General features: G+C 62.3%; 2 protein-coding genes across 2 annotated transcripts; one reads left to right on the top strand and one right to left on the bottom strand.

Moving 5' to 3' along the window:
* Nucleotides 1-1882: 1882 nt before the first annotated feature.
* On the bottom strand, nucleotides 1883-7818 carry RPUSD4 (RNA pseudouridine synthase D4). The gene is made up of 7 exons (XM_029075222.2): nucleotides 7639-7818; nucleotides 6294-6459; nucleotides 4178-4379; nucleotides 3696-3789; nucleotides 3471-3615; nucleotides 2981-3078; nucleotides 1883-2679 (listed from the first exon to the last, which is right to left on the bottom strand). Exons 1-7 carry the CDS (start codon nucleotides 7816-7818, stop codon nucleotides 2479-2481), a joined length of 1086 nt encoding a protein of 361 aa, XP_028931055.1. The 3' UTR covers nucleotides 1883-2478.
* A 113-nt stretch (nucleotides 7819-7931) lies between these two features.
* FAM118B (family with sequence similarity 118 member B) lies at nucleotides 7932-23379 on the top strand. Its single transcript, XM_029076200.2, has 10 exons — nucleotides 7932-7988; nucleotides 9671-9796; nucleotides 10641-10803; nucleotides 16313-16405; nucleotides 18506-18758; nucleotides 20268-20495; nucleotides 21439-21567; nucleotides 22501-22786; nucleotides 23086-23142; nucleotides 23271-23379. Exons 4-10 carry the CDS (start codon nucleotides 16374-16376, stop codon nucleotides 23282-23284), a joined length of 999 nt encoding a protein of 332 aa, XP_028932033.1. The 5' UTR covers nucleotides 7932-7988; nucleotides 9671-9796; nucleotides 10641-10803; nucleotides 16313-16373; the 3' UTR covers nucleotides 23285-23379.
* The last annotated feature ends 83 nt before the right edge of the window (nucleotides 23380-23462 follow it).

Here is a 23462-nt window from a genome sequence, read left to right as displayed (position 1 = left end):
GATACAGGGTAATCAGGTTATCCCACGTGAGGCTCAAAGTCTTCATCCCCATTTTACAGATGAGGTAACTGAGGCCTAGAGAAGTGAAGTGACTTGCCCACAGTCACACAGCTGCCACGTGGCAGAGCCGGGATTCGAACCCATGACCTCTGACTCCCAAGCCCGGGTTCTTTCCACTGAGCCTTGCTGCTTCTCAGATGAGGGAACTGAGGCCCAGAGAAGGGAAGGGACTTGCCCAAAGGTCGCCCAGCAGACGAGTGGCGGGCGGGATTCGAACCCACGCCCTCTGACTCCCAAGCCCATGATGACCTGACCACTCGACGGCGCCCTCTGCTGGTCACTCCCTCCGCCGGAGAGGACGAGGGTCACTGCCTGTCCCGCAGCGCCCTCTGCTGGCCGCTCCTTCCGCCGGTGAGGCCGGGAATCACTGCGTTTCGCAGCGCCCTCTGCCGGTGAGGCCGGGAACTACTGCCTGCTCAGCGGCGCCCTCTGCTGGCCGCTCCCTCCGAGGAAGAGCCTGACTGCTCAAGGGCGCCCTCTGCCGGCCACTCTGGGGGAGGGAGGAAGGGGATCGCCAAGTTGGCCAACGGGTATATCAAGTCATGGTATTTGTTAATAATTAATAATAATGTTGGTATTTGTTAAGCGCTTACTATGTGCCGAGCACTGTTCTAAGCGCTGGGGTAGATACAGGGTAATCGGATTGCCCCACATGAGGGTTACAGTCAAACAGCGTGGCTCAGTGGAAAGAGTCCGGGTTTGGGAGTCAGAGGTCATAGGTTCGACTCCCCGCCCTGCCATTTGTCAGCTGCGTGACTGTGGGCGAGTCACTTCACTTCTCTGTGCCTCAGTGACCTCATCTGTAAAATGGGGATTAACTGTGAGCCTCACGTGGGACCACCTGATGACCCTGTATCTTCCCCAGCGCTTAGAACAGGGCTCTGCACGTAGTAAGCGCTTAACAAATACCAACATTATCATTATTATTTTACAGATGAGGCCATGGAGGCACAGAGAAGTGAATGATAATGTTGGTATTTGTTAAGCGCTTACTATGTGCAGAGCACTGTTCCCAGCACTGCAGTAGGTACAGGGTAATCACATTGTCCCACATGAGGCTCACAGTCTTAATCCCCATTTTACAGATGAGGTCACTGAGGCACAGAGAAGTGAAGTGACTTGCCCACAGTCACACAGCTGACAAATGGCAGAGCCAGGATTCGAACCCATGACCTCTGACTCCCAAGCCCGGGCTCTTTCCACTGAGTCACGCTGCCTCTTTTAGCTGTGGTATTTGTTATTAATAATAATAATGTTGGTATTTGTTAAGCACTTACTATGTGCCAAGCGCTGTTCTAAGAGCCGGGGTAGATACAGGGGAATCGGATTGTCCCACGTGAGGCTCAGAGTCTTCATCCCCATTTTACAGATGAGAGAACCGAGGCACAGAGGAAGTGAAGTGACTTGCCCTAGGTCACGTAGTCGACAGGCGGTAGAGCCGGGATAAGAACCCGGGGCCTCTGACTCCCAGGTCCGTGCTCTTTGCACCCGACCAAGTTCCTTCCCTACTCTCCCGAGGGCTTAGCGCAGCACCCTAAACAGCGGAAGCGCTCAACGGATAGTCCTGATGGACTGGCAATGCTCGGGAAAGAGAAAGGGGGAGAGAGCTCGGCTCTCAACCCCTCCGGTTGCCCCATTCCTCCCTCTCCCTGGGTGCCCTGTACTCGGGGTGCGCGCTCCGACTCTGCCGCCTGTAAGGGAGGCCACAGTCACGGAGAAAAACCTTTCTAAGGAAGTTCTTGGGGCAGGCGCCGAAAGAATGACTGTTTTCCTTGTGTAAAACCATGCCCGCTTCGGGGTAATACCCAAAGAGCGCAAATGATCCGGGCCACAGCACGAAGGGCTTTTTTTCCTCTTTAAGGTGGGGGTTGAGGGCCGGGGGGCGGGGTGGGGGGGTGTCATCTTTCGGCCCTGCAAGACTGTGCCGGAGGGTCTCTGCTGCCTCAAGAATGAGGCGGGGCAGATAGGCAGTGCTACATTGCGCCTGCCGGGGTCTAAGGGGCTGGACGCGGCCCGCTCAGAGGTGGGGGGCGGCCGGGACCAAGTGACCCCCGGGGGCGGCAGCGAGGGTACCCGCCCCAGTGTCCGACTCGGGACGAGGGGCCACGGCTCAGGGGACTTGCTGGGGTTCCCTCACCCCAGACGGGCCAGGGCCCAGAGCCCAGAGGGCCCGTTCCCCTGCCCGGAGGCTGGCAGGGAGCCGGTCGTCTTTACCGGGCCCGGGGGGGGTCCGCCGGGGGCCGGCGCACGGACCGATCGTGGGAGCCGCTCTCGGTGCCCACGACGTCCGGGAGCAGCCGGCCCTCCGCCTCTCTTCGGCTCACGCGGGCTTCCACGGTCGGTGCCCCCGCCGGCGCTGAGGGAGCGGGGAACGGGCCGGGTCGGCCCCGCCCGCCCGCCGCTTCCTTTCTGCCAGCCTCAGTTTCTCCCTGGGGGCTCCAGCCCCAGGCGAGACAAGCAGCGCTCGAAGAAGGCGGAGGGCGGGCACTCCAGATCAAGGTCCCGGCTGCGGTTTCCCAGGGCGGGCAGGGTGAGCCGCTGGGCGTGCAGGAAGAGGGGGATGTAGCGACTCTTCCTCTGCTCCAGGCCTAGGCTCTTCAGGATGACGGGGGGCAGCTTCTGTGCCAGCAGAAGAGGAGACAGACGGTGGGGGAGGGGGCTTCCCGGGACCGCTCGGCGGGGAGTGTCGGGGTCTGAGTCCGGGGGGGCCCGGTGGGGCCGCAGACCCCGAGACACCCAGCTCTGATCAGATCAGATCAGAGCGGTCCCACCCGGGGTCCCTGGCAACAGAACATCCGGGGTCCCAAGCTGCGGGTGTGGAGCCAGTGGGCGAGGTCCCGCGGCCTCCCCCGCGGCTCCTGGGAACCTCGGAAACCGGCCCCCCCCCATCTCCTTCCCTGCCCGGGGGTGCCCCCCTTACCTGGGGCGCCAGCTTGTTCCAGTTCGAGTACTTGTGGTCACCGAGGATGGGACACCCCAACCCGAAGGCCAGGTGGACCCGGAGCTGATGCTTCACCCCTAAACCGGCGGGGAGGGAAGAACGGTGAACTGAGCGCCCTGTACAGTGCTCTGCACAGAGCGAGCGCTCCGCAGACAGCACTGATTGAAGAAAGGAGAGAGGGAGAAGGGGACACGATGGCGGCCCGACGCCTCGCCACCCTGAAAAGGCCGAGAGGGTCCACTCTCCATCCCGTCGCGGGTCCCCACCCTGGACCGGAAGGTCCCGCCCGGCGCACCCGCCTCCGATCCCCCGTCCCTCAGCCGGGCACGGCACGTACATCCCCCCCACCTGGACAACCGCAGCGGCTCCGGGCGCCGGCCCGGGCTTCGTCCGCCAACCCGGGGCGGCTTGCCCACCGGCGACGGGCCGGAGCCCCGGAAGAGAGCGGGAGCCCGGCCGGCCCACTCACCGGTGATGGGCCGCAGCTCCAGGAGGGTGCAGGAGGTCGTGCCGCTCAGCGTCCGGTACTGGGTGACGGCGCTGTCGGCGTCCCGGCTGACGCGCCGCTTCACCATCTTCCCGTCTTCCAGGTGGTAGTTGGGGGCGAGGGTCATCTGGAGGCCGAGGGAGAGGGTGAGCAGGCGGGGAGGGAAGGAGGACGGCGGGCCAGGAGGCGGAGGGAGGGTCCACCCACCTTGTGGTGCTGCTGTTGGCTCTGCACCTCCTTCTCCACGATGGGGATGTCCACCACCCCCTCAGAGTGCACCGGGACCCCCACGCACACAGCCCTGGGGGAGAATAAGACAGCTCGGAAGGGTGGTCTCGGGGAGGCCCTCGCCAGTCTCGACTGGCCGGGCGGCAAAATCGCAGCGTCCGCAGGGGGAATCAGCCCGCCTGGGCCCTCGGGTCGGAAGCCCGGATCCCCCGCCGGGCTCAGAGGTCAGGGGTCAGCGAGGGCCCAGCCCGGATCCCAGCTGAGCCTGGCACGAGCACCGGGGACGCCGGGGACTCTCCGCTGTTGCCACAGAACCCCCTCTGGCCACCAAGACCCCCCACCTCCTTTCTCCGGGCCTACCCCACCATCCCAGATCGGGACCCCTCAACGGCCCCGCCCCGGTGTAAGCGGACCCCTTCGGGGAGGGGGCACCTCACCGCCCGCCGCCCCGCCCCTCGTACCAGTACGTCTTTGCCACCTGGCGCATCTTGAACTGCCCTTGGACCTGATGGGCCACATCCCTGCTGCGGGCCAGCACCATGACTCCCGTGGTCTCCTTGTCCAGACGGTGGCAGAGATGCAGCGGCTCGGCCCGGAACCCGTCCAGCATCTTGGCCAGGATGGGCAGCACGTCGGTGATGCAGCGCTGGATCCCGGGGCCCCCTTTCGGCAGAGGACCAAAGAGGACTGAGCGGCAGGGAAGAGTCCGGCCCGCACCCCTAGGACAGACCTCCACTCCCGGGGAGCCCAGGGGGATCCCACGCCTCTCCGGTCGCATCCTCAGATCCCCTGGTCTCATCTCCCCACGCCCCAGGACACTCTGATAATAATCACCCTAAGTGCCAACCATATGCTAAGCACAGGGGCTTCCCGCAGATGTGGGCAGAGAGAGGAGAGGCAGGGGAGTACGGAGCTGAGCAGGACTCTGGGTTCCAGCGGAAGATCAGACAGGATCGTCTTCTCTGGCACGGCCACTTCTAAGCCCAACTTTGCCCAGACTGGTCATCCTCGAGGTGACCGGACAACAGGAATTCCCACGGATGCCCCCAGATCTCCTCCCTCAACCGACGCCGAGAGAGGCAGCGTGGCCCAGGGGAAAGCCTGCGCCCAGACCTAATCCCTGGCCCGCGGGGTGATTACGGGCAGGTCAAGTCACCCGCTTCTCTAGGCCTCAGTTTCCTCATTTGTAAGATGGGGATCCAAAACCCGCTCTCCCTTCCTCTTAGATCATGACCCCCTGAGTGGGACAGGGACCCCCGCCTGGACCTTACACCTACCCCAGCGCTTAGCACAGCGCTCTGGCACCTACTAAACCCTCATGAATCCCATTTTCAAGACACCCCCATTTATGCGTACATACACAGTTCTTAATTTGGCTAGGTCAACTGTAGCCTCGTCTACCCTTGTTCTTCCTCCTGCTTCCAAAAGTGGTAAATCACTGTTTTTCCTGTCTTCCCCTGCGAGCTCCCTGAGGACCAAGAACACGTGTCTGCTTCTGCTGAACTCACCCCAGCGCTTACTGCAGCGTGGGGCTGACGGATTCAGAGGCGTCAGTGGGACGATTTCCACTTAGCCGGTGCTGACGAGGAGAGGAAAATGAGAAGTCTTCCTTTCCTGACTGACGCTCCCACATCGGGGGCTGGCAATTCAAACAGACCCAGGTACCCACTCCCCTAACACTCACTTGTGGCCTGGTGGGAAAAAAGCGTGGAACTGGAGGTCAAGAGACCCAGGTTCTAGTCCCAAATCTGCCGCCGGCCTGCTGTGACCTTCGGCAAGTCATCTGACCCTTTGGGCCTCAGTTTCCTCATCTGTGAAACGGGGAGAAAACTCCCCCAGGGCAGGGATTTTATGGTACTTTGCTCCGCACACAGTAGGTGCTCAGTACACGCCTGTCCTCCTTACCTCCTAGATTGTGAGCCTCACCCTGGGTACGGGACTGAGTCCATTCAGATTATGTTGTGTCTACTGCAGCGCCTAGCACAGTGTCTGGCCTTGGAGTAAAGGCTAATAATAATAATAATAATAATAATAATGACTGAGGGCTCTGTCAGGCACTTACTGTGTGTCGAGCACCGTACTAAGTGCTGGGGTAGATACAATCAATCGATCAAATCGGTGGAATTTATTGAGCACTTACTAGGTGCAGGAGCCTATACTTGGGAGAGTACAATTCAGCAGAATTCAAGCGCTTAAAAAAAACTTTTAAAAATACTCAGCACAAAGATAAAGAGATTTAGAGCTGTCCCTTGGCCGCCTAGGGCGAGGGGGAATGGTTGTCCACGGCTCCTGGCCTCTCCGGTCTTTACCAGTGCGGCTTAGTGGCAAGAGCCCGGGCTTGGGAGTCAGAGGTCATGGGTTCTAATCCCAGATCCTCCTCTGGTCAGCCCTGTGACTTCGGGCGTCACTTAACTTCTCCGTGCCTCAGTTCCCTCATCCGTAAAATGGGGATTAAGACGGAGCCCCACATGGGACAACCTCATTACCTGGTATCTACCCCAGTGCTTAGAACAGTGTTTAGCACATAGCAAGAGCTTGAAAAGAAAAAAAAAACCCCTCCTTATAATTATCATTTACCGTGAACGGGGAGCCCATAGGGCTTGTCGATGACCACAAGCTCCTTGTCTTGATAGAGGATGCCATCCTTCAGCACCTTGGCCAGGACGTTGGGGTGAATCCGGTGCAGCTGGCGGGTGTACTGCACCAGCTCCCGGACCCTCCTCTGGAGGGAGGTCAGGTGCACCTGAGGGACAGGGGCATAATGCAGAAGCAGCGTGGCTCAGTGGAAAGAGCCCGGGCTGGGAGTCGGAAGTCATGGGTTCCAATCCCGGCTCTGCCTCTTGTCAGCTCTGTGACTTCGGGCAAGTCACTTCATTTCTCTGTGCCTCAGTTCCCTCATCTGTAAAATGGGGATGAAGACTGTGAACCCCACATGGGACAACCCGATGACCTTGTATCGTCCCCAGCGCTTAGAACACTGCTTTGCACATAGTAAGCGCTTAATAAATACCATCATTATTATTATTACAATGGGGGGCACAGCGGGATGGTCCCTGCTGGGCTTTGCAGAGCTTCCTATGGCAGAGGCTGGTGTGGGTGGGTGGGTGGGTGTTGGGGGGCAGGGTGGGTGTGGAGAAGCAGCGTGGCTCAGCTGAAGAGCCTGGGCCTGGGAGTCAGAGGTCGTGGGTTCGAATCCCGGCTCCGCCACCTGTCAGCTGGGTGACTGTGGGCAAATCACTTCACTTCGCTGGGCCTCCGTGACCTCATCTGGAAAATGGGGATGAAGACTGGGAGCCTCACGGGGGACCACCTGACGACCCTGTATCTCCCCCAGCGCTTAGACCAGTGCTCTGCACCTACTAAGCGCTTAACAAATACCAACATTATTATTATGATTCTTCACTTCTCGGGGCCTCAGTGACCTCATCTGGAAAAGGGGGATGAAAAGTGTGAGCCCCACGTGGGACCACCTGATGACCCTGCATCTCCCCCAGCGCTTAGAACAGCGCTTGGCACAGAGTTAGAGAAGCAGCGTGGCTCAGTGGAAAGTGCACGGGCTTTGGAGTCAGGACTCATGAGTTCGAATCCCGACTCTGCCCCTTGTCAGCTGGGTGACTGTGGGCAAGTCACTTCACTTCTCTGGGCCTCAGTTCCCTCATCTGTAAAATGGGGATGAAGAGTGTGAGCCCCACGTGGGACCACCTGATTCCCCTGTGTCTCCCCCAGCGCTTAGAACAGTGCTCGGCACCTAGTAAGCGCTGAACAAATACCAACATGATGATTATTCTCTCCCCCCAGCGGTGAGGCCAGCGGCGGGCCGCTAGGAGGCGCTCAAGGACTAGGAGCGTTCCTCCGCCCTCCCCGCCCCCTCCCCCGGCCCCGCCGCGCTGCCTTCTGGGAGTTGTAGTCCCGTCCGCCTCACCGCCGCCGCCGCCTTCTTTCCCTCCTTCTCCTGCTTCGCCTTCCGGAGCTTCTCGGCCAGCCGCTGGGCGCCGCCGGGCCGGGAGGCCGAGAAGAAGAGGGAGCGGGAGGCGGCGGCGAGGACGACGTTCCCCGGGGCCCGCAGGGTCCGGGCGCGGGCGCCGCAGCCGGCCGCCGCCATCTTTGCGGAAGCCGCGCGGTCCCGGCGGGCTGCGCGCGCGGCGCCCGGGGAGGGGGCGGGGCCGGAGGGGGGGGGGGCGGGGCCGGGGTCACGTGAGCGCGGCGGCGGGCGCCCAGTGCGGCTGCGCGGACCGGTCAGCACAGCCCGGGCGGCGGCGGCGGCGGCGGCCGGTGAGGCGGGGGGCGGCCCTTCCCCTCCTCCTTTTCCCCCCTCCTCCTTCTCCCCCCTCCTCCTTCTCCCCCCTCCTCCTTCTCCCCCCTCCTCCTTCTCCCCCCTCCCCCCTCTCGTCCTGCCCCTCCCCCCCCCCCCCGGGGGTGTTGGTCCCGTCCCGAGGGTCCCGCCCTGTCTCTCTCTGTCTCCCCCTCCGACCCCGCAGGACCCTCCCTGACCCCCCCCCCCCGCACTCAGCACCCTCCCTGACCCCCCCCCGCAAAACTCAGGATCCTCCCTGACCTCCCCCCCCCACTCAGGATCCTCCCTTCCCCCCCCCTTAGGACCTTCCCTGTCCCCCCACTCGGGGCCCTCCCTTCCCCCCCACTCAGGATCCTCCTTGCCCCCCCCCACTTAGGACCCTCCCTGACCCTCCCCCCCCACACTCAGGATCCTCCCTGATCCCCCACTTACTCAGGACCTTCCCTGTCCCCCCACTCGGGACCCTCCCTTCCCCCCCACTCAGGATCCTCCTTGCCCCCCCCCACTTAGGACCCTCCCTGACCCTCCTCCCCCCACACTCAGGATCCTCCCTGACCCCCCACTTACTCAGGACCCTCCCTGACCCTCCCCCCAACTCAGGATCCTCCCTGACCTCCCTCCCCACTCAGAACCCTTCCTGACCCCCTACTCAGGATCCTCCCTGATCCCCCACTTAGGACCCTCTCTTCCCCCACAGTCAGGATCCTCCCTGACGCCCCACTTACTCAGGACCCTCCCTGCCCCCCCCCACACACACTCAGGACCCTCCCTGCCACCCCCCAGGACCCTCCCTGCCCCCCATGGTCCGGCTTCTGTCCACCCCCCACCCTTGGGCGGCCAAGGTCCTCCGGTCCCCCGCAAAGGGCTCGGCTGGATTCCCTACTGCCTTTCCCCGTCGTGCCGTGCACCCGAGCGCTAACTCTGTGCCCAGCACTGTGCCGAGGTCTGGGGCGGACGCGGGCAGTCAGGAGGAGGGAGCGTGAAGGATCGTCGCTCTTGACACCTTGCAGATCCGTTCCGCCCTCCTGGGATTCCAGTTGGCCACCTTGCCTAGGAGGGGCTGTCGGAGACCCGAGAAATCGTGTCCGAGGAGCGGGGCGGCCATTGGTCCGGTTTTAGGCCGGAGAGCCCAGATTTATCCATTCAGTCGTATTTATTGAGCGCTTACTGTGTGCGGAGCACTGTACCGAGCGCTCGGAGAGACGGCAATAAAGAGAGACGATCCCTGCCCACAGCGGACTTACGGTCTAGGGGACTGGTCCGACTCCTGTCCGAAACTGATAAAGCCCTGGGTACTTTTATATGTCCCCCTATAAAAACCCTCAAAAACCTCCTGGACGGTCTAATTTTCAACCGGTCCGACCTCTGTAGTGCCAGGCCTGGGAGCCAGAAGGACCCGAGTTCTAAACCTGGCTCCGCCACTTGTCCGCTGTGGGCAAGTCACTTAACTTCCCTGCGCCTCAATTCCCGTTTCTGTAAAATGGATATTTAGACTGTGAGCCCCGTGTGGGACGTGAACTCTGCTCAACCTGATTACTCTGTATCTACCCCGGCACTTAGGACAATGCCTGGCACATAGTGAGCGCTTAACAAATACCATAGGAAAAAGAAAAAGCCCCCGGTGCCTTTGTGTCCCCATATTTGGTTTTTAAACCTTCAGTAATCCGCTGCTTGGGCCGCGGTCAACGGGAGAACGATTGTCTTATCGGAACAGCAGGAAGAAACGGAAAGCCCGTGAATGTTGCCAGGCCTGGACAGACGTACCAGCACTAGTTGTTCCCACGAGGTAAATGCTGGTTTTCATTTCTGAAATGTTTAACATTTAAATGAAAATGGGGAGGAAGAGAGGTAGGCAGAGGGGTGTTGGGAAATTTTTAAAGTCTCCGGGGCCCCCCTAAATAGGAGAGAGTCGGGGTGGCACGGGGGACATCTTACCGAAACTTCCCAAACCTTACAAATCTTACCAAAACTCCCAAGCGCCAGTCCTCGAGACGAGGGCATCGGGGCAGAACGTTCTTCACTGTCGCCGGGCTTTGCGGCTCCACCTCGCCGTACGCTTTTTTTGTGGGGGATTTTTCAAAGCTTATCTAGGCTCACCTTTTCTGAGCCCTTAATGCTGACTAAACCCTCCTTTCCTCTTCTCCCCCTCCCTCTGCGTCACCCTGACCGGCTCCCTTTATTCCTCCTCCCTCCCGGCCCCACAGCGCTCATGTCCCTGTGTCATTTCTTTCTTTCTAATAATGTCTGTCTCCACCTGTAGACTGCAAGCTCATTGTGGGAAGGGATGCGTCTTTTTAGTACTGTCCTCTCCCAAGCGCTTAGTGTAGTGCTGAGCACACAGTAAGCGCTCAATAAATACGACCGATCAGATGAATAACGCCGTCTCTCCATCTATTCCAACAGACCGGGCCAGCGGAGTCGGGGTGGGAGGCTTTGTAGGTATCAATAGAGGGTAGACTCCTTGAGGGCAGGGAACAGGATTACTCTGGGTCCTATTTCCTTAGGATTTAGGTACCGCGCTTTGCTCTCAGCGGCCGTTCGGTAAATATTCTCGTTATTATTGGCCCAGTCGAGGGTAAGCGTCCTGTGAGTAGGCCACACGTCACTTCTCCGTGTCATCTCCTCTCCAGGGCTTGCTCAGTCTGGTTCCTTGCACCCAGTGGGTGCTCAACAGCGCTGCTAATCCCCTCCCCTCCCCGCCACCCACTACTGCATGCGGTTGGATCTGCGGTGACCCGGGAGCCAAACGTCCGGAGAAGAAGCAAGTGGGGACCATCAGCCTGAAACGACACCGTGAGTATTTGAAGCGTTCCCCCCGCCCCGACCCCCACCCCTCCAACCGTGTGGCACATTCTAGCTTCCTGACTGGAGTGGGAGAGGAATGGGGCGCGGGTTTGACCAAAAAAAGACCTTCGCTTCTGGTTCGGGGCATAGGCGTCTCAGCACTCTGAGCTCAAGGGTAAGGAATTCATGCAAAAATATGCTGGCAGAGACTTCCTCCTCTGTTAGTAACGTCTCCGAGCCGTCAGGTCCAGGCCCATCTGGCCTCCTCCCATTTTCTTGATGCCCTTCTTTCTTGTGCACAACCATCTGCCTCAGTTTGGTTCTCGTGTTTCCCCCCACTTTACTTGGGAACTTGTTCTGACCCCTCTTTTCACCGGGTTCTGATCCCAGCTAGCGCCCGTGCCATTTTCCCTTGCGTTTGGCTCTCCCCGGGCGTCTCTTCCCATCTTTCTCCGGTGGTCGAGAACGGGTTTAAAAGGCCCGACTGCCCTCGATGCACGCATCTTTGGCTGCCGTGGTACGGCTCAACCCGTGTCCCGCAGGTGGCCATCCGTATTTTTCCTCCTTTTCCGTCGGTGGCTGAAGGAGGCTCGTTCCAAAGGGCATCGGCGGGGCCAGAAAGGGTCCCAACGGCATTTTCCTGGGCCTGGTGTGCCCGAGATTCTCCGGGTGACACTCACGCCCGCCGGAAGGGACCTCGGACACATCCTCCCCACCCGCGGCACCAAGTTTGCCGTCCACGTCGGCCCTTTCTCCTCAAGTGGGTGTGGATGGCTTTCCCCCCCTCTCTTCCCCCATCCCCGCAAGGCAACTCGAATTTTGGGAGAACTTTCTTTTTCCTCTAGTTACTTCCACTGTAGTGGGTGACCGGTTCCTCCAATCCTGGTGAGTTGCTTCCTTATAACCTCTCTCAGCTTATCATCTTTCAAGATCAGACTTTGCCCTTAGAAAACAGCCTCTCTAAGATGCATCAGGGAGTCTTCCTCCACCAACTGATAAGCGGAGGCAAAGCGGTGCTTTGTCCGGGCGGTCTTACCTCCCCGAGACCCCGGGCAGCCCGGCCCTGCCCATTTGACAGGCCCCCGCCGGGACCGGGAACCCAAAGAGAAACCAGTCGGGGTGCCAGAAAGTGGCAACCTTGGGTGGACGGTGCCACCGCAGGCGTAGGCCAAGGGAGGCGTCGTACGGACCGGGAAAGGGGGTCGGTGTCAGAAAGGCGAGAGATCAACGGTTAAAAGGCGAGGAGGGGAAGTTGAAGGGCTCCCTACGCCAAAACGGTGTCTTTGTGGGTGGCAGGGAAAGAGCCGAGGAGGTCCTTGAGACAGCCAGTCCCCTCCTCGATGTAAACGCTAAGCTGATTGCCGACCTCAGTGAGGACAGGGAGGCCGCTTCAGTTCCGTGGGTGGTTGTGCTTGTTTAATCTAGAAGGACGCGTCAAGGCTATCTGCCCCCGACACACACATCCCCCCGCCGTCTCCCCCTCACCGGGCATCCTCGCTTCAGCCAAGATCCTCTCCCCCCTCAAGTCGGCGAGAACCGCCGGAGCGCCGAAAGGACGGCTAATCCTCCGCTTCCTAGGAGTTGGCCGCAGAGTCCCGAGCCGTGTTTGCACAGGCACGTCAGGGTTTCCCTCCCTAGCGACGAGGTGCAGGGAGGTGGCTTCATTTGAGTAGATTTTTTTTTAAAATCCAGAGAGTGAGATAGCGGCAAGTTGAAAAATCTTTGTGGCGGGCCTGTCCCCGGAGCAGCGTTGAACACATTCCCCAAGTCCAAGCGTAAAGAAGTTTGAGAGGAAGCATGTGGTTTACATCAGCAGCAGGAAGCGGGAAGTCAGATCAGACGGGGCCCTGGGGTCGGGAGCCGCGGCAGAGACCCGGGTGAGCCGATTTCGGGGACCCCCGGGGGGCACGTGGAGGAGGATAAAGCCTCCGGGCCCGGCTGTCCTACGCCCTCCGGACTCCCGGGCGGTTTGGGACGCTTGTCCGGAGCCGGGCTCTACGTGGGGCCCGGCCCCCCTCGCCGGCCAGACCCGACTCTTCAAGGCAGGGGAGGATCTTGGGACCACGGGCAGTGCGACTGGCATTCGTTTATCCATTCAGTTGTATTTCTTGAGTGCTTACCGTGTGCAGAGCACCGTACTAGGCGCTTGGGAGAGTACAAAAGAACAATAAACAGATCCACTCCCTGCTCACGACGAGCTTACGGTCTAGAGGGGAGACAGATATTAATATAAATAAGAAAATCGCAGCTCTGTATTCCCTGAGCCGCCTCTCCGGCGGCGGGGGCTGCTGGGCCCGGTAGCCTCTCGGCCCGCCGATCTGACGATGTCGGCCCCCTCCCCTGCCCAGGAAGCCAAACTCGGACCCGGGTCGGCTGGTGACGACGCGGCCCGCGCTCGGGCCCCGACCCATTTCAGCCGTAAATAACCGAGGACATCCTGGATCCGGCCGGCCTGGAAGCCAAGGCCAGCGGCTTCCTCTCCTTTGTCTCGGGCACCGGGTTTCCAGGCGGGGCCGGCCGCCCCGCCCCCTTTCTGGCCCGGAGTCGGGTAACGGTCACCGAGCACCTCCAGGTGCGTGAGCGATGGCGGACAAGCCGGCACAAGCCACCGGAGCCAGATTAAGCCTGAGAGATCCTTTGTTTAGTTCATCTGGCAGCTTGTTTAATCACCTTCCTCCTCCTCCTCCTCCTCCCCCACCGCCCCGGTCCCTGATGGGGGGGCCCCCCCGGCCAGTGGCTGCCGGTCAGAGCGGAGCGGCTGGACCACCGCCCCCGGGCAGGTCTGGCACTTGCCCTCCAGGCCACCGCACGGGGCCTCCTGATTTGGCTGTCGAAGGTCCACGAGGAAAGGAGGGTTCTGAGCGGCCACCCAACGGCCTCGCTGGCCTGGGGTCGCCCGCCACTGTTGGTAGATCGACAGCGATCCGGAACTTTCCTCCTTGGGATTCCACCTCGGCGTCTGGTATTGAGTCTGACGCCCCGGGGATCCGGCTCGTCAGCTGAGGCACGTCGCGCAGTTTCTCTGGGCTTCAGTTTCCTCCTCTGTAAAATGGGGATCAAGTTCCCGTTCTCCCTCTCTCTGGGCACTGCGAGCCCCCGAGTCACGGCTGCTGCCGATCGGGGTTCGGTGGGGGGTTTTCAAAGCCCGAACGCGGCCGTTCCCTCGGGATTCGCTTTCGAAAGCGAACGGCGGCCAGAGGAGCTCTACGCGGCTTGTTTCCGCGCTTTGAATCTTCTCGGGCCGTGGAATCCGAAAACGGTGGGGCTTGATAGGGCTGCTCTGGGAGGAGGGAGAGGCCTTCAAATGTATAAAATTGGATCAGGGCATCTCCCCTGCTCCTTCCTCCTCCCCACGCTGAAGCAGCTTGGGGGTCCGGCAGGACCGGGGGAGCCCCGGAGGTTGCCCGGGAATCGTCCTGGCGCCATTCTCACCAGAGACAGGTCCCTCCCGCCTTAACCAAGCATTCCTAGCCCGGGCTCAGAGAAACAGCCCGGTGGGCTGCTGTCCCGCGCCCCGGGGTGAGGTCAGAAGGTCTCGGGAGAGCGGCGAGATCTTAAAGGAGCCTTTGCAAAGCGCCGAATCTCCTTTCTCACCCACCCGGTGCCGGCGGTGGCTCACCTCCCGCGGCTTGGGGAGGGCGGGGGCAGAGAGGGCCGCCAGTTGCTTCAGGCAGGCTGGTAGATTGACAGCGTTCCGGAACTTTCCTCCTTGGGATTCCACCTCGGCGTTTGGCATTGAGTCTGACGCCTCGGGGATCCGGCTCGTCAGCTTAGGCACGTCGCGCAGTTTCTCTGGGCCTCAGCTTCCTCCTCTGTAAAATGGGGATTAAGTTCCCGTTCTCCCTCTCTCTGGGCACTGTGAGCCCCTTTCGGGTAGGGACCGTGTCCGACCTGATGTTCTTGTAGCTACCTCAGGGCTCAGTACGGTGTTTGGCACGTAGTAAGCGCTTAGATTCCGCAATTATCATCTAGTGAGGTCAAGAAGCTGGGAAAGACCCCTCAGGCCGGGCCAGGCCTTGCCCCCCGGAGCCGGTTGGCTCCTCTTACCGGCCTTTAGGCTTTCCGTTCCCCCCGGAGCTTGGAGCGTGGGGGTCAGTGGGGCATCAGCGGCCTTCCAAAGGATTCGCTCTGGACTTTAGGCCGTCACTTTTTTTTCTTTTACGGTTTCTGTTAAGCACTTATTGCGTACCAGGCACCGTATTAGATGCTGGGGTAGATAGAAGCTAATCAGGTTGGGCACAGTCCCCGTCCCACACGGGGCTCACCGTCTCAATCCCCATTTTACAGACGAGGGAACCGAGGCCGGGAGAAATGAAGCGACTTGCCCCCGGTCACCCAGCAGACAAGCGGTGGAGCCGGGATTAGAATCCAGATCCTTCCGACTGCCAGGCCCGTGCTCTATCCGTTAGGCCGCGCCGCTTTCTCTGTCGGGCAGGGCATTCCGGCATCAGGTGCCCCGTAGGGACCAGGCTTCAGTGATGGCTGACTGTTCTGAGTCCCCGGTGGAAACCCCGGGCAAACGGGATCGTGTCCACCCAGTCCCGCCTAGAATGGGAAAGCTACATAGTGATGATGATGGTGATAACAGTAATAATAATAACGATGGCATTAAGTGCTTACTACATGCCAACCACTGGAGAAGATAGCAGATCATAAGATCAGACATTGTTCCTGCCCCACACGGAGTTCACCACCTACGAAGGAGGGAGGACAGGTGTTTTCATCCTCCTTTAAAAACAAAAAAAAATGTAAAGGGCTTACTATGTGCCAGGTTAGTACAAGATAATCAGGTTGGGCTCGGTCCATGTCCCACACGGGGCTCCCGGACTTAATCCCCATTTTACAGACGAGGCACGGAGAAGTGGAGTGACTTGCCTGAGGTCACACAAGCAGACACATGGCAGAGCCGGGATTAGAACCGAGAGGCCCTTCTGACTCCCAAGCCTGTGCTCTCCACTAGGCCACACTGAAGAAACTGAAGCCTCGAGAAGTGAAGTGACTTGCCCAAGGCCACCAAGCAGGCCGGTGGGCGGAGCCTGGATTAGAACCCGGGTCTCCTGCCCAGTGCACTTTCCATTGGGCCACACCACCTCCTTTCCTTCTGGGCTTCTCCTGGAGACTAGGAGGAGGAACCTATTGAATAGGAATCTGTCGGTTAGAATAGAAACTCCCTGTGGGCAGGGAACGTGCCTACCAAACCTGTCGTATTGGCTTCTCCCGAGCGTTTAGTTCAGTGTTCTACCCACGGGGAATGCTCAATAAATACCGTTAATTAACGGATGGGTTATCCCGCGCCTCGCTGAACCAGAGCAGGGGCGCTAGGAAGTTGGGGATGGAGGTTGGGTGAGGAACAGATCTCTAAATCAGTCAGCCGACGGTATTTACTGAGCACTTACCGTATGAGGAGCACCGTGCTCAGCGCCAAAGCCCTTGGTTTAGAACGCCAGCGGACTATCGGGGAAGACGGTTTTCTCGGTGCGGTGAGATCAGTCCCCGTGGTTATTTGTCTCTGCCTTAGAAACTGGATTGCTTGTACAAGGAGCCAGCCTTCGGAGAGAGAAAACATCTTTGAATTCCTCATGGATGGAGTGCCCCCTACCAAAAAACCCAGGTAGGTGGACAGTAATAATGCCGGTATCTGTTAAGCGCTTACTACGGGCCAAGCACTGGTCTAAGCGCCGGGGCAGATACAAGGGAATCAGGTCGTCCCACGTAGGGCTCACGGTCTTCATCCCCCTTTTCCAGATGAGGTCACTGAGGCCCAGAGAAGTGAGGTGGCTTGCCCAAGGTCACGCAGCTGACCGGGGCGGAGCCGGGGTTAGAACCCGTGACCTCTGACTCCCAAGCCCGGGCTCTTGCCACTGAGCCACGCCGCTTCTCTAAAAAAAACCAATCCGGGGCCCAGAAAGCAGTGGGCGTTGGCCCCGACTCCGGGTCCCAGAGCCCGTCCCCGGAGGACGGCGACGTCCTAGAACCTGGAGAAGGAAGGAGCGGAACCAACAGTCCGAGGCCAGAAGGAAGCCAGCTCTTCCGATAACGTCCGTGGTATCCGTTAAGCGCCTACTCCGAGCCGAGCGCGGCACTGAGCGCTGGGGTAGGGACGGGCTAATCGGGTCGGACTCGGTTCCCGTCCCTCGTCGGGCTCGCCGTCGGAGTAGGAGGGAGAACGGGTCTTCTCTTCGTTCCTCTCACCAGCGTCCTCGGGGCTTTTCTGGAAACCGGGGGGGCTGCACCCCCACCGGTTCAGTCAAGAGAGACGTCTACGAGAGGCCTTGCAAGTTCCCAGTGCCCGAGGGGAGGCTCGGCACTGCCCTGGTGAAGATTAGAGACGGGCGATAAGGGAGGCCCGCCCGAGATGGGGAAAGAGGCAGGATGTCCCGCCGGATCGTGGGCGTGAACGGAAAAAGAGGGGCAGCCGGAGAATTGGGCTGGAGGATGGGGGAGCGGGTGGACCCGGTGGGTCCGGCGGGCGGAGACGGCCAAGGAGAGGCCCCGTTGCCGGGGAGGGGACGAACCCTAGTTCCGCCCCGAGTGGAGAAACGCGCAGGTCGAGGCCGCTGAGGAGGGCCGGGCCACTGGGCACCGTCACCTGGCTCGGGCTCGGCCCCGGGGGAGATAAGGGTGCCCCGACCGCCCCCGAACCCGCGTGCGCTGCCAGGGGTCTCTCTGGGCTCCGGCCAGGAGCGCGGGGCATCGACCGGCGGGATCCTGTCTCTTCCCCGCCGCCGGTGTCCAACAGACATCAAAAGCAGGTTCCTTTCCGCCCCCGAGCGTCCCAAAACAAGCTGACTTTGGCTCCTTGCCACCCTCAGGACGCAAGATCCAGTGGGGTCAAAAATCACCGTCCCTACTGCGCCCGATGCTTTTCGCTCCCCTCGTTTCCCGCTCGAGACTCCTAAACAGAGAAGCAGCCTGGCTCAGTGTCAAGAGCCCGGGCTTGGGAGTCAGAGGTCACGGGTTCTAATCCCGGCTCTGCCGCCGGTCAGCTGGGTGACTTTGGGCCAGTCACTTCTCTGGGCCTCAGCGACCTCATCTGGAAAATGGGGATGAAGACTGGGAGCCCCACGTGGGACCACCTGATCACCTTATATCCCCCCCAGTGCTTAGAACAGTGCTTTGCACATAGTAAGCGCTTAACCAACACCACCATTATTTATTATTAGGGAAGCAGTGTGGCTCAGAGGAAAGAGCCTGGGCCTCGGAGTCAGAGGTCATGAGTTCGACTCCCGGTTCTGCCGCTTGTCAGCTGTGTGACTGTGGGCAAGTCACTTCACTTCTCTGTGCCTCAGTTACCTCATCTGTAAAATGGGGATTAACTGTGAGCCTCACGTGGGACAACCTGCTTCCCCTGTGTCTACCCCAGCGCTTAGAACAGTGCTCTGCACATAGTAAGCGCTTAACAAATACCAACATTATTATTATTATTATTATTATTATTATTATTAAAAGGTGAAGGGGCTCTCCCGGGAGAGTGGCCTCCTTTGAGCCAAACGGGCTCTGGGTTTTAAAAAGGCCCCCCAAAAGGAGCTGTGGTCCAGCAGACCTGCCGAGCTGGGGCAGGGACTCCTGGCAGGGTGAGGATGGGGAAGGCCGGGTTTCAAAGAGCCAACGGCCAGAAAGCCGCCATTCTGGGCCCCTCTCGGCCTCGATGGGGAACTCTCCGGTCTCGGAACGTTCCCGGCCCCCATCGGACCCTTCTCCTCCTCTGAAGGAAGCTGCTGCCGAGCTTGAAGACCAAGAAGCCCCGGGAGCTGGTGCTGGTGATCGGGACGGGCATCAGCGCTGCCGTGGCGCCCCAGGTTCCGGCCCTCAAGTCCTGGAAAGGGTTAATCCAGGCCTTGCTGGACGCGGCCATCGACTTCGACCTCCTGGAGGACGAGGAGAGCAAAAAGTTCCAGAAGTGTCTGCACGAGGACAAGAACCTCGTCCACGTCGCCCACGACCTCATCCAGAAACTGTCTCCAGTGAGTGAGGCCGGGGGAGGGGGCGGGAAGGGGAGCGGCTGTGGGGAGGGGGCTCCGGTCTCAGCCCGCGGCGGGCCTCGGGCCCCTGGCAGAGGTCAGAGCGTGGAGGACGGGGGGCTTTTCGGTAGCTCTCAATTCCCTCCCCGAAGTGCCAAGCACGTGAGGGAGGGAGGGAAGAGAGGAGGGAATCGAGAGCCGGTGGGAGCCGGCCCTAGCAAAGGGGAGTGGGAGGGGGGTCCCGACTGAGCCCCCCGCTATCGAGCTCCCTCCCTTCCCTTGGCTGCTGGTGTGAACGCGCTTGGTCAGAACGGCCGTTCTCAAAAAGGAAGATGGAAGAGTCGCAAACGTCCCCCCGACGTCGCCCCCGTAAAAACGCCCCAGAAACCTATCGGTTTCCCGAGGAATCCCCCTCACCCCAGCCCCTTGTTGCCCCCGTAAAAATACCACAGAAATCTCTCCGTTTCTGAGGAAACCGGCCCAGGTCCCAAGGAAACCCTCCCCACCCCCCATCCCCAGTGTCAACCCCGTAAAAGCGCCAGAGAAGCCTATCGGTTTCGGAGGACACCGGCCTGGCTCCCGAGGAAACCCCTCCCCGCCAGCCTCACCCCCCTGAAATAACCCACTCGAGGCAGCCGGGGTTCCGGCGCGACAACCTTCAGAAATAGCGCGTTGGCAGCCGGTCCCCGCCTTCTGACCGTCACCCTCGGTCTCTGGGACGAAACAGGGCCCGGGATTTCCCCTCTTGTTCTCCCCCCCTTCCCTCTCCCCGCGACTAACCCGGGGCGACCGGAGCCGGTCGCGCCGGCTCCGCCGGCCCAGAGGCGGGAAGGAAGGCCGCCACGGGCGCGGGAGGGAGCCGTGCAACGAGGCGACGCTGTACGGGGAGGGGCGGGAGGGGAAATCCACCCACCAGCTGGGGGGACCCCCTCCTGGCGGGGCGGGGGGCCCGGCACGGCCCACTGGGAGCCGAGCCCGCGTCCTCAGCTAACGCGGTCCGCCTCCGACCGACGGGCGGTAGACGCCACCTCCCGTCGGCCGCTGGGGCGGGGAGGGCCGGGCGCCGGTCGGAGCCCAGATCGTGGAGCGTTTGAACAACGGGGGGTATACTCAGCGTGCAGCATCGCACCCGGCGGGTGCCCAATAAACCCCTTTCCTGCAACCTCGTACTTCCCGGCCACCCCATGGGCCAGACACCGGGTTAGTTGGCTCCTAAGAAACAGAGCGGGACCGATTTTCTCTCCCCACCCGCCCCCCCCGAGCGGAATCGGGACGGCTCCGCAAAACCGGTCCAGAACTGCCCCTCCCGGGGTCTCCGGGCCCCCGCCTCACATCGTTCAGGCTCCCCGGGGCCCCCCTCGGGCGCGGCCTACTAGGAATTCGGGTTGGGAAATGGGAGCCGCCCCGGAGGAAGAACGCAGCGGTTCGTCCCGGGCGGTAGCGGCTCGGCTCGCGCCCCGCCCCCCCCCCAACTGACCATCTCGAACCCCTCCCCCCCTCCCGCCGGTCCAGCGCACCAGCAACGTCCGCTCCACCTTCTTCAAGGACTGTCTGTACGAGGTGTTTGACGACCTGGAGTCCAAGATGGAAGACTCCGGCAAGCAGCTGCTCAGCTCGGTCCTCCACCTGATGGAGAACGGGGCCCTGGTGCTCACCACCAACTTCGACAACCTCCTGGAGCTGTACGCCGCCGACCAGGGCAAGCACCTGGAGTCCCTCGACCTCACCGACGAGAAGAAGGTGAGCCGGGCAGCCGGGGCCTCCCTCTCCGGGGCCTCCGCACCACCGCCGACGTGAAAGTCCCGCCCCCTCGGGCCCCTCCCGCCCACCTCCCAGACCTGGACGGGAAGGGAAAGAGAACAGGGAAGCGGGGTGGCCGAGTGGAAGGAGCCCGGGCTCGGGAGCCGGAGGGCGCGGGTCCTGATCCCGGGCCCGGCCACTTGTCCGCCGCGTGACCTTGGGCAAGCCGCTTAACTTTTCGGTGCCTCAGTTACCTCATCCGTAAAATGGGGATTAAGCCCGTGAGCTCCCAGTGGGACCACCTCATTACCTTGTATCTACCCCAGCGCTGAAAACAGCGCTCGGCACGTAGGAAGAGCTTAAATACTATTATTATTATTACTAGGAAGGGGAGGGGACCGACAACCTCGCCTGCAGCATCGGCTGTTGGCCGCCCCTGCCCCGCTCCGCCCCGCGGCCGGGGCAGCCGACGGGAGAGTCCTCTCCCTGCGATGTGGGATCCGGGGTGGGACGCGCGGGGCGGCGGAAGGAGCCGGCCAGTGGAAATCCCCCCGCCCAGAGGCACCGACCTTCCCACTCCTCCCGATCCGGCCCCCGGCCTCGACCCACCGAGGTCAGCCAAACCCAGGGGATCGTCCGCCCACCGGCGCCCAAAATCCTGGGATCCCGTCCCGGTCCGGCCTGGCCGGCCCGGGATGGTTTGGACGCGGAGAGGGGCGAGGCCGTGAAGGTGCGGCCGGGGCCGCGGCGGGCAAGAGAGAGCCGGCGGTCCGTTCCCGACCTCGGAGAACGGCCCGCCCGTGGAAGGGACGAAGAGGGGGAGGGGGCTCCGAACGACGCCCCGGGGGCGCGAAGGAAGCCGGGCCTCCAGCTCGGGTCGGGGGGCCGGCGCCCACCCCCCCCGCCCCCGGCCACCGCCCCGAGCCGGGTCCGTGGCCCGCAGGTGCTGGAATGGGCTCAGGAGAAGAGGAAGCTGAGCGTGCTGCACATCCACGGCGTCTACACCAACCCCAGCGGGATCGTGCTCCACCCGGCCGGCTACCAGAATGTGCTGCGCAACACAGAAGTCATGGTGCGTGTGGGTATGGGGGCCGCGCCCGTCTCCCGAGGCTGGGCAGGCTTCTCCCGGGTGCCGCGGGGGGTCCGGCGGCTGGGAGGAGAAGCCTCGTGGGATCCCCTCCCGAGCCCCCCAGGAGGGGCCGTGGGGCTCGTGGCCGTGAAGGCGCAAGGGGCCAACGGGGCCAGAACGACCGTCCTCCCTCGGATCCGTCACGGGGACCGGACCCTCCTTTCTGGGGCCACCAGCCGGTCAGCCAGCCAGCCCCCCCAGCTCTCGGAGCCAGAGACCTGATCCTCGGCCTTGGTTTCTGCCCCCTCCGCGCTGCGCGTTGGAAGGCACGCGGGGGGGAGACGGGGACGAGTTGAATGGTTTTTCTCTCCCTGGCGCCCGGTCGGGGCGTTAGTTATTACCCGTTTAAAAGACTCCCCCGTCCCCGGGGGGGGGGCCCGCGGACCCGGCCCCACCCGCTCTGCACGGGCTGGTCCGAGGGGAGCACCGGCTGCCGGCCCGCGACTCGCGCCGCCCGGGACCCCGTCCGGCTTCCTCCGGCGGGCGAGGCCCCCCGGCAGGTGGAGAGTCAAGGTGGTCAGCCCTCTCCCTCCCCACCCCCTAACGGCGGGAGGGGAGCCGGGCCGCCCGGGGAGAGCGGACGGTGGCCAAAACCTCTTCCCCGGCCCCTCGCCCTCCACCCGCTTCCTTAAAGATAATCGGACTCAGTCGGGACACGTGATCCCCGCCGCCCGAAGGGAATCGTTCCGTCTGTAGCTCCCCCCCCCCCCCCCCCCCGAGACTCCGGCGGGAGCTCGACCTGTCCCGGACTCGCCCGGTCCGGACGGTCGCCGGCTTGGCGGGACGCAGGGAGGAGCGGGGCAGCGGCCGGGGAGGAGAGATGAGAGCGGGGGCGCCGGCCTCGCCCCGCGCCCGACGGGTCCCTCGCCCCGCCAGAGGGAGATCCAGAAGCTGTACGAGAACAAGTCCTTCCTGTTCCTGGGCTGCGGCTGGACCGTGGACGACACCACCTTCCAGGCGCTCTTCCTGGAGGCCGTCAAGCACAAGTCCGACCTGGAGCACTTCATGCTGGTGCGGCGGGGAGACGTGGACGAGTTCAAGAAGCTGCGGGAGAACATGCTGGACAAGGGCATCAAGGTCATCTCCTACGGCAACCAGTACGCCGACCTGCCCGAGTACTTCCAGCGCCTGGCCGGCGAGATCGCGGCCCGGGGCAGGGCAGGTGAGGGGTCGGCGGGCGGGCCGCTCCGGGGGCTGGGGCCCCCCCCGGATCTCACGGCGGGGGGGGGCGGGGGAGGCAGCGGCAGGAAACCAGGCCCCCGGGCGACCGGGAAGGGCCGCTCGACGCGGCCCCGGGAAAGAGCGGGAAAGTCCCGCCGCCACCCTCGCCCTCCTTTTTTGAAGAGCCCCCTTGGCGGCAACCGTGCAGGCACTAAGCTGGGTACGTTGGGGCTCGGTCCTCGGGCCCCCGCGGGGACCCCCGCCCACTGACCTTTGGCCCTACCTTAATCCGCCCTCCAGGGGTGGCCAGAGAAGGCCAGCTCAACGGCTCCGCCACGGCCCACGACCAAGGCAGAGGTAAGGGCCACCCCGGGGGACGGCCGAGCTCCCTCCTCCCCCCTTCCCCACCCTCCCCGCCGGCGGGCACGGGCCGGCCCGCCTTCCCCGGGCCTCACCCCGTCCCCCTCGGCCTCCCTTCTCCGCAGGGGGAGGCACCTGAGCGCCCGTCGGCCCGGGACCCCGGCGGACGCCGCCGTGGAACCGGCCGCCGTCCGGGAAGCCGGCGGCACGAGGGGCGAGCGGCCGGCCGCGTGACCCCCGGGGCCGGCGCCGCGGGCCCGCCGCCGCCTCGCCCCCCGCCCCGATCCCGACGTCTCGCCCCTTTGCCGCCGACCACG

Source organism: Ornithorhynchus anatinus, chromosome 11, assembly GCF_004115215.2.
Source record: "Ornithorhynchus anatinus isolate Pmale09 chromosome 11, mOrnAna1.pri.v4, whole genome shotgun sequence".
NCBI lineage: Eukaryota > Metazoa > Chordata > Mammalia > Monotremata > Ornithorhynchidae > Ornithorhynchus > Ornithorhynchus anatinus.
Note: the sequence above shows the minus strand (reverse complement) of the source record. Positions and strands in the feature narration are given on the sequence as shown.

Excerpts from the sequence above, each read along its gene's own strand:
- RPUSD4 (XM_029075222.2), bottom strand. The coding sequence starts at position 7,818 with ATGGCGGCGGCCGGCTGCGGCGCCCGCGCCCGGACCCTGCGGGCCCCG. Across the intron at positions 6,460-7,638 it reads GAAAGAAGGCGGCGGCGGCG|GTGCACCTGACCTCCCTCCA; the intron begins GTGAGGCGGACG and ends CCTGTCCCTCAG. Across the intron at positions 3,079-3,470 it reads GGAGCTGCGGCCCATCACCG|GGGTGAAGCATCAGCTCCGG; the intron begins GTGAGTGGGCCG and ends CCGCCGGTTTAG.
- FAM118B (XM_029076200.2), top strand. The coding sequence starts at position 16,374 with ATGGATGGAGTGCCCCCTACCAAAAAACCCAG. Across the intron at positions 21,568-22,500 it reads TGCGCAACACAGAAGTCATG|AGGGAGATCCAGAAGCTGTA; the intron begins GTGCGTGTGGGT and ends TCGCCCCGCCAG. Across the intron at positions 22,787-23,085 it reads CGCGGCCCGGGGCAGGGCAG|GGGTGGCCAGAGAAGGCCAG; the intron begins GTGAGGGGTCGG and ends TCCGCCCTCCAG.